This window comes from Bos javanicus, chromosome 10, assembly GCF_032452875.1.
Source record: "Bos javanicus breed banteng chromosome 10, ARS-OSU_banteng_1.0, whole genome shotgun sequence".
Taxonomy (NCBI): domain Eukaryota; kingdom Metazoa; phylum Chordata; class Mammalia; order Artiodactyla; family Bovidae; genus Bos; species Bos javanicus.
Window position 1 is genome coordinate 47,730,190 of NC_083877.1, and position 13,568 is coordinate 47,743,757.

The following is a 13,568-nucleotide window of genomic DNA, read 5'->3' on the forward strand; positions in this document are numbered from 1 at the left end:
GGTAGAGAGGAGCTTAAGTTCCCTGTTACAATGAGGTCTCTGGCTCAGAGACATGCTAGCTTGACCAGGGATCCCTGTACTATGCTGGTGTTATTTTCTTTCTCCTCACATTTCATGCTCCTCGGCAACCACAACTCCCATAAGGCAGTACACAGATACTGGAGAAAGAACGGTATCGCCATCCTGAAAGACTATGTCAAGGTCTATAAATTCAGGCAAAATCATAAAGAATCCTGGCAGTAGTGTATTCACAGGCTTGTGGTTTTAAATGTTTCTGTTCTATTCGGTGTTAGAAAACCAGACAGTAAGAGATAGATTATTGTGCCTTAGTCAACTGGTGATCTGCCAGGTTATGAAAATTAAGCTAGAAACAAGACAGTTAGCCATTTCCTGGCTGATCTGAGAAGGGAATTCTTCTGAGGCTCAGGTGTACACGAAAAGGGAATTCAAAGAAAATCCACACAGTACTGTAAAGCACTTTCCTCATTCAGTTCAGTTCAGTTCAGTCGCTCAGTCGTGTCCAACTCTTTGCGACCCCATGAATCGCAGCACGCCAGGCCGCCCTGTCCATCACCAACTCCCGGAGTTTTCTCAAACTCATGTCCATTGAGTTGGTGATGCCATCCAGCCATCTCATTCTCTGTCGTCCCCTTCTCCTCCTGCCCCCAATCCCTCCCAGCATCAGGGTCTTTTCCAGTGAGTCAGCTTTTTGCATGAGGTGGCCAGAGGATTGGAGTTTCACCTTCAGCATCAGTCCTTCCAATGAACACCCAGGACTGGTCTCCTTTAGGATGGACTCCTTGCAGTCCAAGGGACTCTCAAGAGTCTTCTCCAACACCACAGTTCAAAAGCATCAATTTTTCGGCGCTCAGCTTTCTTCACAGTCCAACTCTCACATCCATACATGACCATGGGAAAAACCGTAGCCTTGACTAGACGGACGTTTGTTGGCAAAGTAATGTCTCTGCTTTTTAATATGCTGTCTAGGTTGGTCATAACTTTCCTTTCAAGGAGTAAGCGTCTTTTAATTTCATGGCTGCAACCACCATCTGGAGTGATTTTGGAGCTCAAAAAAATAGTCTGTCACTGTTTCCAGTGTTTCCCCATCTATTTCCCATGAAGTGATGGCACCAGATGCCATGATCTTAGTTTTCTGAATGTTGAGCTTTAAGCCAGCTTTTTCACTCTCCACTTTCACTTTCAACAAGAGGCTTTTTAGTTCCTCTTCACTTTCTGCCATAAGGGTGGTGTCATCTGCATATCTGAGGTTATTGATATTTCTCCCGGCAATCTTGATTCCAGCTTGTGCTTCCTGCAGCCCAGTGTTTCTCATGATGTACTCTGCATATAAGTTAAATAAGCAGGGTGACAATATACAGCCTCCTTTTCCTATTTGGAACCAGTCTGTTATTCCATGTCCAGTTCTAGCTGTTGCTTCCTGACCTGCATGTAGGTTTCTTAAGAGGCAGGTCAGGTGGTCTGGTATTCCCATCTCTTTCAGAATTTTCCACAGTTTTGTGATCCACATAGTCAAAGGCTTTGGCATAGTCAATAAAGCAGAAATAGATGTTTTTCTGGAACTCTTGCTTTTTCAGTGATCCAGCGGATGTTTAAGTGTGAATAAATAGGAAAAAAACAAACAAACATGGAGTTTACGAAAAAATAGTTCAGGAGAAAACTGTAGCCTGATCCTAAAGATTCAGAAGCTGATCACACTTCTGAAAATTTTTTTTTACCGCAGAAGGACCAGAGAAAATTTTCAGCATGTTTGCCTGGGATTCCCAAAGTTATAAACATATGACAACTGATAGGAGAAAGTTGGTGAAACAAAAGACAAAGACAACAAAATAAAATGAAAGGGGGAGCAAGGAAATAGTATGTTATGAACAGAATATATTAACAGCATTTAATCCTAAATTTTAATTACAGAAATATAGATCAAAGATGACTTTTTTTAAAAAGGATACCAATTAATAGAAGCAAAGTGAGTAATAAAAGAATTCTAAAACAATTGAGAAAATGAAAATAAAGAAAAATTTGCTCTTACAGTAAAAGAAGGAAGCCTAAGGAAGTATATAGTAAGTGGCAAATGTCAGTACATTTTGTTGAATATATCATATGTTAATGCTTATTATATAGTATCATAAATTCTTATGTTTATAACTTAGAACTGCTGGTTAGAATTCAAAACCAGATCTTCTTGACTTCATAGTCCCTGGACTTTTCCCACTAAACCATGCTTCCCATCAAGTATGTCAGTAAATGAAAATGGTTTAAATTCTCCTATTAAAAGATCACATTCAGATTAAGTTAAAAAGTAGTTTCTAACCAGATGCTATTTACATGAGATCTGCTTTAACTGTACAGAAAGTTAAAAGCATGAAGAAATGATAAAGATTTAACAAGTAAACAAAAGTAAAAAAACAATTTATGATTCAAAGCAAAAATCATTAAATAGAATATGATAATGTGACAAAGAAGTCATGATAGCCATAAACCTTCATGCAGTGAATAATATTGCATCAAAATGTGTAACTGAAAATGTTGGAAGTCAACTGAAACATTGTTGCCTGGGGATATTTTAAAATATACCTTATTTAATTTTTAACAGATCCAATAGATTGAAAACAAATGGAGAGCATTTGAATAATAACTAAGATTGAACCAGGAAGCATATCAAATTTTGTAGTTTACAAGGAGAAAATTCACCTTCTTTTGTAGGTATCTCTGAAACATTTATAAAATTTAATCATGTTAGAGTAAAAAATTGGGCCATCTACTTTGATATATGTTAAAAGCTGTAGATCAGTTTCAGAGAACAGCAAATACCAACCATTTCTGTGCTTTTGGTGACATCCTTTGTTTTTGGCTTTTGTGTCCCAAGAAAGCATGAAATGAAAATCACATATTAGGTTCTTATACTTCGTGTTGAAATGAACTGTTGTTTTATTTGTTAAGTCCAGAATGAAAAAAATCATTATTTAAATCTCTGAAGACATGCACCAAATCAAGCCTAATATTTTTAAATGCTATAAAAGACTGTCAGCCAAGAAGGCTCTTCTTAGTGAAAGTTAATACAAACTGATCACCATAGTTTGACTGTTTAACAGTGTGATTTATATAAATACTTGCAGCATTATAAAGTATTAAAACCTAATTTTATCTGATATTACATTTCCAGTAAAGTTTTAAACCATTCTGTTCTCTATCTGGGAGACAAGTAAGCATCTTATGCCATTGGTGCCTTTGAAGGAGATTCGTATTCCTCCTGAGTACCCTTTGAGCCTAACTAGGTAACTTAAACTAAGGTTTTAAAAAAATAAGCACTATTGATCTGTTACAGTTTGAAAAAATTGGTGAGGATGTTTCAAAACACATAACTTTAATTAATTTATATTATTTTGATGGTTTTCTGATTTATAGTCATGCTTTCCTAGCTACTGCAGTTCAACTTTATGTAATAAACGCTTACTGTTCGTGGTTTTAATATGAAATCTTTCTTTCCCACAGGATGAATGTGGACAGTTTGCCTATGATGCAAACATCCAGATACACTGGGTATCATTTCTCGATGGGCGCCAGAGAGTCTTGCTTTTCACTGATGATGTTGCCTTGGTTTCCAAAGCTCTGCAGGCAGAAGAAATGGAGCAGGCCAATCACGAAATAACTTTTTCTCTCCATAGTCTTGGGCTTTCACTGGTCAACAATGAAACCAAGCAGGAAGTTTCATATATTGGGATAACCAGGTATGGGAGAAGAAAGATAAGGTATCAGAAATCTTTAAAAGGCATTAAGTTCATAACATCAAGTTTGATGAGAGTAGACAAATACCTATTTTGAATTTGATGTACTTGTACATACCTTTCAGCAAAGCTTACTGAACAGCTGCTTTCACTGCTAGTTGAAAAGCCCCTAAGATAAAATCATGTCTTGGCCCTTACGACAACATTCATTAGTTGGTGGGAGAAGAGGTTTTTTCTTCCCTTGTTGTTTGTATGTATTTTTTAAATGAATTACAAAAACACTAAAAAAAAAGCTACAAAGAAGTATGAACATGTTCTGTGGTGCTGTAGAGGCTGGAGACACTGGTGTGGGTTGGGGAAGCCAAGAACACTGAATCACATAAACTGGAAAAAAGTTTCACGGAGGCAGTAGTTTAACCTGCGTACATGATCTTATTGGATGGTTGTTTAGAACATTTTAATAATGATGGAACCAGTTCTTTTCTCTGATTCTGCTTATACTTATATAAGGAAAATATTTGAATTTATCTATTTTGGTTTTCAATCACACTGACTGTGGTAAAAGACTCATTCTTCTTTGGAGGCTGTTGAGGGAAATAATTATCAGGTATAACCAGTATAGGGTCTACGGATAATAATGTGTTTGGTGAAGTTCAAAAATGCTCTTTGTGCAGCACCTGGCAGTTTAATTTTGTGAGAAGCGGCTCACCATTTGGTAACCATGCCATGAATGAATGAGAGATTCCTGGTGTTCCACATCCTTGCCAGCATTTAGTATTGTCAGATCACCACAAATCTAATAGATTTGTAGTGATCTCTGTTTGTTTTAATTTGCAGTTACCTAATTACATATGATGGTGAACATCTTTTCATATGCTTTTTTGTCATTGAACCTCATTTGATGAAGTTTTGATCTTTTGCCCAATTTAATATTTTTTTGCTATTGTTGTGTTTTAAGAGTTCTTGGCATGCTTTGGGTAGAATAAGTCCCCTGCATACAAACAAGTTCTGTTCCAAGAGCATGTTCATAAATCCAATTTGTTCTTAAGTCCAACAAAGTTAGCTTAGGTACCCAACTAACACAGTTAGGTATATAGTACTGTACTGCTGCTAAGTCGCTTCAGTCATGTCCGACTCTGTGCGACCCCATAGACGGCAGCCCACCAGGCTCCCCCGTCCCTGGGATTCTCCAGGCAAGAACACGGGAGTGGGTTGCCATTTCCTTCTCCAATGCATGAAGGTGAACAGTGAAAGTGAAGTCGCTCAGTCGTGTCCGACTCTATGCGACCCCTAGGTTTATAATACTTTTCACACAAATAATACATAAAAAAACAAAAACAAAAAATAAAATATCTTTAATCTTACAGTATAGTACCTTGAGAAGTACAGTAGTACAGTGCAGCGTCTGGCGTTTCTTGGGCACCGGCTGCATCACCACTGCTTTTATGTTTGCTTCTGGGCATCCTGGGCTTGACATAGAGATACTGTACTCTATGCAGTACTACACAGTAAAGTACTGAAAAGCACAGCCGCTTGTATGCACACCTGTGACAGTGTACACCGGACACGTAAACTAACTTATGGGACTGGACATGTGGACACCTGTTCTTATCTTTGCAAGTTTGAAACTTAAAGGTTTGTATGTAGGGGACTTACCATATCAGTCTTTCATCAGATGTATGTTTTACAAATATTTTCTCCCAGCCTTTCCATTCTTTTAACAATGTCTTTCACAGAGCAGAAATTTTCAATTTCAGGAAAGTCCCACATCTATTTTTCTTTCATGGATTGTGCTTTTAGTGATGTATTGTAAAAGTCACTGCCAAACCCAAGGTCACTTAGATTTTCTCCTATGTTATATCTAGGAATGTTATAGTTTTATGTTTGATGTTTAGGTCTTCCGTCTTGATGGGTTTTTGCCTAAAATATCCCCATATGAAAAAATTTTGCCAGTTCCATAGTTCATTGATGTCAGTGTGTGATACAAAAACGTATCTCCTGCCTCTTTTCCTTATGTACTTTTATATAAAACGTAGATATATTTTGGTGTTTAAAATCTCTTGTATAAATGTGATTTTCATAGGAGTTGACAATTGTGACAATTTGGAGTTGAGTGAAAATTTCACAACCTAAATTATGCATTTAATTTAATTAATTTTCTTTGTGAATTATTTTAGTTCTGGTGTTGTTTGGGAGATGAAACGAAAACAGAAGTGGAAGCCATTTAGTCGAAAGCAAATAATTTTATTGGAAAAGTCCTATAAGAAATATCTAGAATCAAGAGACCTTGGCTGGATTAAACTAGATGATAATTTTGAGGTATACCAAATTTGTGTTTTTTCTTATTTATGTATTATGTTGCCAGTGGTGGTAGTAAATAAAATTTTGCTATCCAAGTAAATATATGTATGCAGAAACTAATTTGTTAGTAGCATTAGTATGACTAAAAATTTATTAGCACATTTTAAATTAAAATATACTGTTCATCATATACTGTAAAACATTATTTAAATATGTTTCTTATCTGCATTTTTATAATTTCCTCTATTTGCAAAGCAGATAGTTTCATGTAACTTGTTTTTAGGAAAATTATGGAGAAATCAGCGTTACTTATTGAAACTTCTGTTCTGAATGATATCAATATATTGCTATAGGCTGTGCAGAAATGTGTATCTCAGTGATGAAAACCCTATAAAAAAACTTGCCCAATTAAATTCATTAAATGTAAATTATTTTAGGACATGAGGAGATGTCCACAAATAAACATATGCTCTACACAGGGCCCTACATTATTAAAATTGAAAGTCACTTTTGCTTCAGGAAGAGCCCAGAAGCTTGACTGAAGTTGCAGTCGTGCAGTGTGTGTTACTCTTTGTCTCTGGTGGTTGCATTTGCATTATCAGCATACCTGCTTCCCACCCCCACCCTCATCCTTACAAATGTTGGTCATGCTAAAGTGAAAGAACACTATTCAGTTAGTGTCAGACATAACTAAGCGATTGACTATTCACTGTTTAACTTTGTTAAAACAAAGCATAAGTGTTATCTGGAATTATTCATTACTGTTGACGCTTTTTAGAGAAGGAAATGGTAACCCACTCCAGTATTCCTTCCTGGAGAATTCCATGGACAGAGGAGCCTGGCAGGCTACAGTCCATGGGGTCGCAGAGAGTTGTATTCAACTGAGTGACTATCACACACTCACTCTTTGAGGTTTTTAAAAAAATGAAAAACATGGTTTATGTTCTTTAAGTACAGTTCATACCACTGAAAATATATTTTCCACATAACCTTAGTTATGTGATGATTCTGCTTCAAACATCTCAGCTGTAGATCACCTTAAGGTAGATCTTTTGATTAGATGTAGAAATGAATATTTTTCTTTTTCAGTTTGTGAGTAAGTGGATATTTAAAATGGTCTACACTGCTAATACCAGTTCATCACAAGCACATCTGCTTTTTTTCCAGGTGAATTTTGGCAAGGACCCAATGGAAATGCGCCTCCCTTCTCGGTGCTTTATAAGGCGACATTTTTTATCAGGAATTCAAGTTGAATATAAGCAATCCCCTCACCAAAGAAGTTTAAGGGCCAGATTGTATTGGCTTCAGGTAACATTGTCATCCTATTCAATCAGTTTTGGAATCTTGGGTCTGAATTTTATTTTTTCACAAGATTCTGTCAAGGGATTAGATCTGATAGACAGAGTGCCTGAAGAATGATGGATGGAGGTTCATAATATTGTATAGGAGGCGGTGATCAAAACCATACCCAAGAAAAAGAAATGCAAAAAGGCCAAATGGTTGTCTGAGGAGCCCTTACAAATAGCTGAGAAGTGAAGCAAAAGGCAAAGGAGAAAAGGAAAGATATACCCAACTGAATGTAGAATTCCAAAGAATAGCAAGGAGAGATAAGAAAGCTTTCCTAAATGAACAATGGAAAAATACAGAGGAAAACAACAGAATGGGAAAGACTAGAGATCTCTTCAAGAAAATTAGAGATATCAAGGGAACAAAGATCCATCTAGTCAAAGCTATGGTTTTTCCAGTAGTCATGTATGGATGTGAGAGTTGGACTATAAAGAAAGCTGAGCACTGAAGAATTGATGCCTTTGAACTGTGGTGTCGGAGAAGACTCTTGAGAGTCCCTTGGACTGCAAGGAGATCCAACCAGTTAATCCTAAAGGAAATCAGTACTGAATAGTCATTGGAAGGACTGATGCTGAAGCTGAAACTCCAATACTTTGTCCACCTGATGCGAAGAACTGACTAATTTGAAAAGACCCTGATGCTGAGAAAGATTGGAGGTGGGAGGAGAAGGGGATGACAGAGGATGAGATGGTTGGATGGCATCACTGACTCAATGGACATGAGTTTGAGTAAGTGCTGGGAGTTGCTGATGGACAGGGAGGCTTGGCTTGCTGCAGTCCATGGAGTCGCAAAGAGTTGGACAGGACTGAGCTACTGAACTGAACTGAACTGAAGGGAACATTTCATGCAAAGATGGGCACAGTAAAGGACAGAAATGGTATGGACCCAACAGAAGCAGAAGATATTAAGAAAAGGTGGAATACAAGAATACACAGAACTATACAAAAAAGATCTCCATGACCCAGATAACCATGATGGTGTGATCACTCACCTAGAGCCAGACATTCTGGATTCCAAAGTCACCTGGGTCTTAGGGAGCATCACTACGAACAAAACTAGTGGAGGTGATGGAATTCCAGTTGAGCTCTTTCAAGTCCTGAAAGATGATGCTGTGAAAGTGCTCCACTCAGTATGCCAGCAAATTTAGAAAACTCAGCAGTGGCCACAGGACTGGAAAAGGTCAGTTTTCATTTCAATCCCAAAGAAGGGAAATGCCAAAGAATGCTCAAACTACTGCACTAATTTCACATGCTAGCAGAATAATGCTCAAAATTCTCCAAGCCAGGCTTCAACAGTACATGAACCCAGAACTCCCAGATGTTCAAGCTGGATTTAGAAAAGGCAGAGGAACCAGAGATTAAATTGCCAACATCCGTTCGATCATGGAAAAAGCAAGAGAATTCTAGAAAAACATCTACTTCTGCTTTATTGACTATGCCAAAGCCTTTGACTGTGTGGATAACAACAAAATGTGGAAAATTCTGAAAGAGATGGGAATACCAGACCATCTGACCTGCCTCCTGAGAAATCTGTATGCAGGTCAAGAAGCAACAGTTTGACCCGGACATGGTACAATGGACTGGTTCCAAATTGGGAAAGGAGTATGTCAAGGCTATATATTGTCACCCTGCTTATTTAAGTTATTTGCAGAGTACGTCATGTGAAGTGCCGAGCTGGATGAAGCACAAGCTGGAATCTAGATTGCCAGGAGAAATGTCAATAACCTCAGATATGCAGATGGCACAACTCTTAATGGCAGAAAGCAAAGAGAAACTAAGGAGCCTCTTGACAATGGTGAAAGAGGAGAGTATAAAAGCTGGCTTAAAAGTCAGCATTCAGGAAACTGACATCATGGCATCTGGTCCCATCACTTCATGGCAAATAGATGGGGAAACAATGGAAACAGTGACAGACTTTATTTTCTTGGGCTCCAAAATCACTGTAGATGGTGACAACAGCCCTGAAATTAAAAGATGCTTGCTCCTTGGAAGAAAATCTATGACAAACTGAGACAGCATATTAAAAAGCAGAGACATTACTTTACTGACAAAGGTCCATATAGTCAAAGCTATGGTTTTTCCAGTAATCATGTATGGATGTGACAGTTGGACTATAAAGGAAGCAGAGCGCTAAAGAACTGATGGTACTGAACTGTGGTGTTGGAGAAGACTCTTGAGAGACTGCAAGGAGATCAAACCAGTCAATCCTAAAGGAAATCAACCCTGAATATTCATTGGAAGGACTGATGGTGAAGCTGAAGATCCAGTACTTTGGCCACCTGATGCAAAGAGCTGACTCATTGGAAAAGACCGTGATACTGGGAAAGATTGAAGACAGGAGGAGAAGGGGGTGACAGAGAACGAGATGGTTGGATGGCATCACTGCCTTGATGGACATGAGTTTGAGCAAGCTCTGGGAGATGGTGAAGGACAGGGAAGTCTGGTGTGCTACAGTCTATGGCATCGAAAAGAGTTGGACGTAACTTAGCAACTGAACAACAACAAAAATCATACATCAGAATTGATATCTTTCTTTTTGTTTATGTTATTCTCCTTCTTTCACATATCCTGTGATTCACCATACTAATTATCCAAGGCTAAATGACCACTGAGACTTTTAATTTTGTCATATGTTTTCTTACACAAATTGTTATTTTTAATATTGCTTTAAATTTGTCATCAAATCCCAAATTAAGATTTTCTTTTATTCTTCTATATGGGAATGATTAGGGCTTTATTGGAGGCTGTTTTTATCAAACGGTTCATTTGCTTTCTCCCTTCCTGCCTGCCTCCATCTCTTGTTTTTAACTACGGATTACTGCTTTTTAGGACATTTTTGTTCTCTTTTTCTTAATACCTAACCTGTAATTTCATATGCAGTCTTCACTTACATTTTTATTTAAATTATATATAGTTGAAATCTCACATGATCCATTGATACAAATATTTCCATCAGTGGTGTTCATGCTCCACAGTTCTAGTGCAATTATGAGAGTGTTTATGTATTCCTGTATGTGGAAACTTGCCCTTGGTGAGATATATAAGAAATTTAGATTTAAAGTGAAACTTGTAATAGCAGCACATACAAAAAAAAAATACAGATATTATTTATGATGTAATTAGTGACATCTTCTGTAATACATCTCTGAAACAAAAGTTTAAATTAAGTACGGTTGAATCAGTTTTCTTTTCTTTAGGTTGATAGTCAGTTACCAGGTACAGTGTTCCCTGTTGTATTTCATCCTGTGGCCCCTCCAAAATCTATTGCTTTGGATTCAGGTAAGAAAAAATTAAGTTGAGATATACCCTATATATAAAAGTTGAATAGATATCATTTTGACCTACTAGAAAGCTTGATTGCCTTTTTCCTGTTTTCTTTCTTCCTTTTAGAGCCCAAACCTTTCATTGATGTGAGTGTCATCACAAGATTTAATGAGTACAGTAAAGTCTTACAGTTCAAGTAAGTAAAGATACCCTTGATCATCTAAAGGAACTTAAAATGAGACTCTGCTTTGAAAATACATTATGTTTTAGAAGTGACTTTTGTATGAAAATTATTTCCACCTGAACGTATCAATCTACTTTATGGTCAAGTGATTTTATATGTTGACATTTATTTTAATAATAGCCTCTATATATTTTAAAGTGTGAAATTCCTTCAACCACTTCTCCCCTTTGTAACTTCCATTAGAATATAAAATAGTGAAATATAAATGATGTGTTTCTGAGGTGTGTTCTTTAATTCCTGCGGACTTTAAAAATTAGATAATATATGCTACATCATCATTGTTCTTATATCTTCCATAACATGGTAAATAGAGCATTTGGAGCTTTAAATGCTAAGTGTTAATATAGCAGTATTACCCCTAGTGAAACTTTTACTTTAATTAAAAAAAAGATCTCAGTCTAAATAAACTTCGATCTTGATAACATAACCCTTGTTTTAGAGATCACGGAACAAGATCTTGCTGTGGTTTTTGGCCAAAATCAAAGTTTTGACATGGAAAATTACAAGCTTTGATAAAATGCCTTTTTCATCCTTAAAAAAGCTTTTTCTATTAAAAAAATGTTTTTTTCCTTAGGTATTTTATGGTTCTCATTCAGGAAATGGCCTTGAAAGTTGATCAGGGATTTCTAGGAGCTATCACTGCGCTGTTTACCCCAACAGCTGACCCTGAAGCTGAAAGAAAATGGGTAATTTTTATTTTTGGGGAATATTATGAAAGATCAACCATTCTGTTGTAGAAAAATATTAAGATAGAAAATCTTGGTTAATTCTTTTTCAGACAGAGTTGATCCGGGAAGACTTAGATGCTATAAACACAGAACTAGTGGGGACCTCAGTGACTGATACATCCATGCTTAGTTTCTTTGAAGATTTCCATATTTCTCCTATAAAGGTTTGTTGTAATTATTACTTTGAAAATTTGACAGAAGTCTTGTAGAACTTTTAAAGGATCTGTATACAAATGTGGGTTTTAGTTTGTTGTATCTAATATTTGGAGGGGAGTTTTGTTTGATTAATTGAAATAATTAAGACAGTTCTCTGTAACATATGTACAGCCACAGTTCCCATAGAGAAACCACCAGAGCATGATCTCTAGTCTTGAATTAATAACCCCTTTCTTCAAGGAAGAAGCTGACAAAAGCATTTCTTAATTAAGCAAAGAAGTGCTCACCAACATTTAATGTTGTGGTTGTGCTTTGTAACTCCTCCCTGTCTGAATAGAAAGCTATAATGGGTGTCCTAACCAGCCTGTGAAAACGCTGAAGTTGCTGTTACACTGTTGATGTGGTATTTTCCACCCTTCCAAAATTCGATTGTAACTAGGGGAGTGGAAAATTGGATACCTTTCACTTGCCTGATTTTGTCCTTTATGAACCCATTTCCTTGTCTCCTTTTGTTATTCCTTTTAGCTTTTCTAGGGAAAGGTGACTGCTTAGAGAATCCACAAATGCTATCAACCATAAAGCTCTAAACTTGTGTAATGGGCCAGATTTACAATTAAGTAACTCTTTAAAAATATTGATGATCCTTTACATTCTCAAAAACTGTTAACAGCACATTATTGTCAGTTGCATTCACCAATCCATTCAGCTAAGTGAATGGAAGTATAAAATGAAGTTATTGTTATAAATTGATATATTAGTTTGGTGATATCAAACATTGATAGTGTTAGGTTCAGAATTGATATTGTTTTATGTGGTGAGTTGTACACAATTTCTTTTTCATTATTAAATGAAAATCAGTTCTTTATGAGATTGGACAATACCTTCAACAAATTGTTAACTGAAGACCTGCTATTGAAGTTGCTGTTGAAGATATAAAATGACTTCATGGGGTTTATAATCTCCATGGGGTATTACAGGTTTATAATTTACCTATACATATTGTGACTCAGTTAAAAATCCTCCTGCCAAGCAGGAGACATGGATTCAATCCCTGTGTTGGGAAGGTCCCCTGGAGAAGCAAATGGCAATCCACTCCAGTATTCTTGCTTGGGGAATCCCATGGACTGAGGCAGGTTACAGTCCATTCAGTCACAAAGAGTCGGACTTGACTGAGCGACTATGTAACAACATTTTTAGGTGCACTGGGAATTGTCCCATAAAGTTGAATAACTAAAATTATGACTATCATGGTCATTTTCTTACTCTGTAGGAAAAGGCTGGATCTCTTTTCACCTAAGATTGCCTTTCATGAATCCCAGCCCTCTCTAAGTCTGCAGATGGACAAAAGTCCACATGTGAGAAGAAATTCAACAACCAGGCTTTCCTAGCTTTTCCACAAGTTCCCTCTATTGAGCTCTCTGTTGATGAGGGAGAATGCCTAGAGAATTGGCAGAATGAGAAGGCAGAGTTATCTGCTTTACTTAACACATTGAATTACCTTCTGCCTGTATCTTCTGGCACTGTCACACTAATGTTGATGCAGCACAAAGTAGAAGAAGCTAAATGGGAATGTGAAAATCTCATGGTTAAGTCTGAGTTGAAGGGGTTGTGGAAGCTGAAAACCTTATTATTCTTTTAACCATTTATTTGGAACTTGCTAAAGTGTTGCCATAATTGTCATGCTGTTGTTATGGTGTTATCATATAATTATACTGCAGGTATTCTTATTAATTGTTACTAAAAGTTATTTATCTTGTAGAAATGATTATCCATTATTTTGAGTTAA

At 36.8% G+C, this 13,568-nt stretch overlaps 1 protein-coding gene across 2 annotated transcripts in view; it reads left to right on the forward strand.

Moving 5' to 3' along the window:
* Positions 1–13,568, forward strand: part of VPS13C (vacuolar protein sorting 13 homolog C) — a 181,400-nt gene that overhangs the window by 146,352 nt on the left and 21,480 nt on the right. For both annotated transcript variants that reach the window (XM_061431119.1, XM_061431118.1), the window contains exons 65-71: positions 3,511–3,746; positions 5,921–6,062; positions 7,212–7,352; positions 10,588–10,669; positions 10,781–10,850; positions 11,473–11,584; positions 11,677–11,790. In XM_061431119.1, coding sequence (XP_061287103.1) covers positions 3,511–3,746; positions 5,921–6,062; positions 7,212–7,352; positions 10,588–10,669; positions 10,781–10,850; positions 11,473–11,584; positions 11,677–11,790 — 897 coding nt within the window. The remainder of the gene's footprint in view (positions 1–3,510; positions 3,747–5,920; positions 6,063–7,211; positions 7,353–10,587; positions 10,670–10,780; positions 10,851–11,472; positions 11,585–11,676; positions 11,791–13,568) is intronic.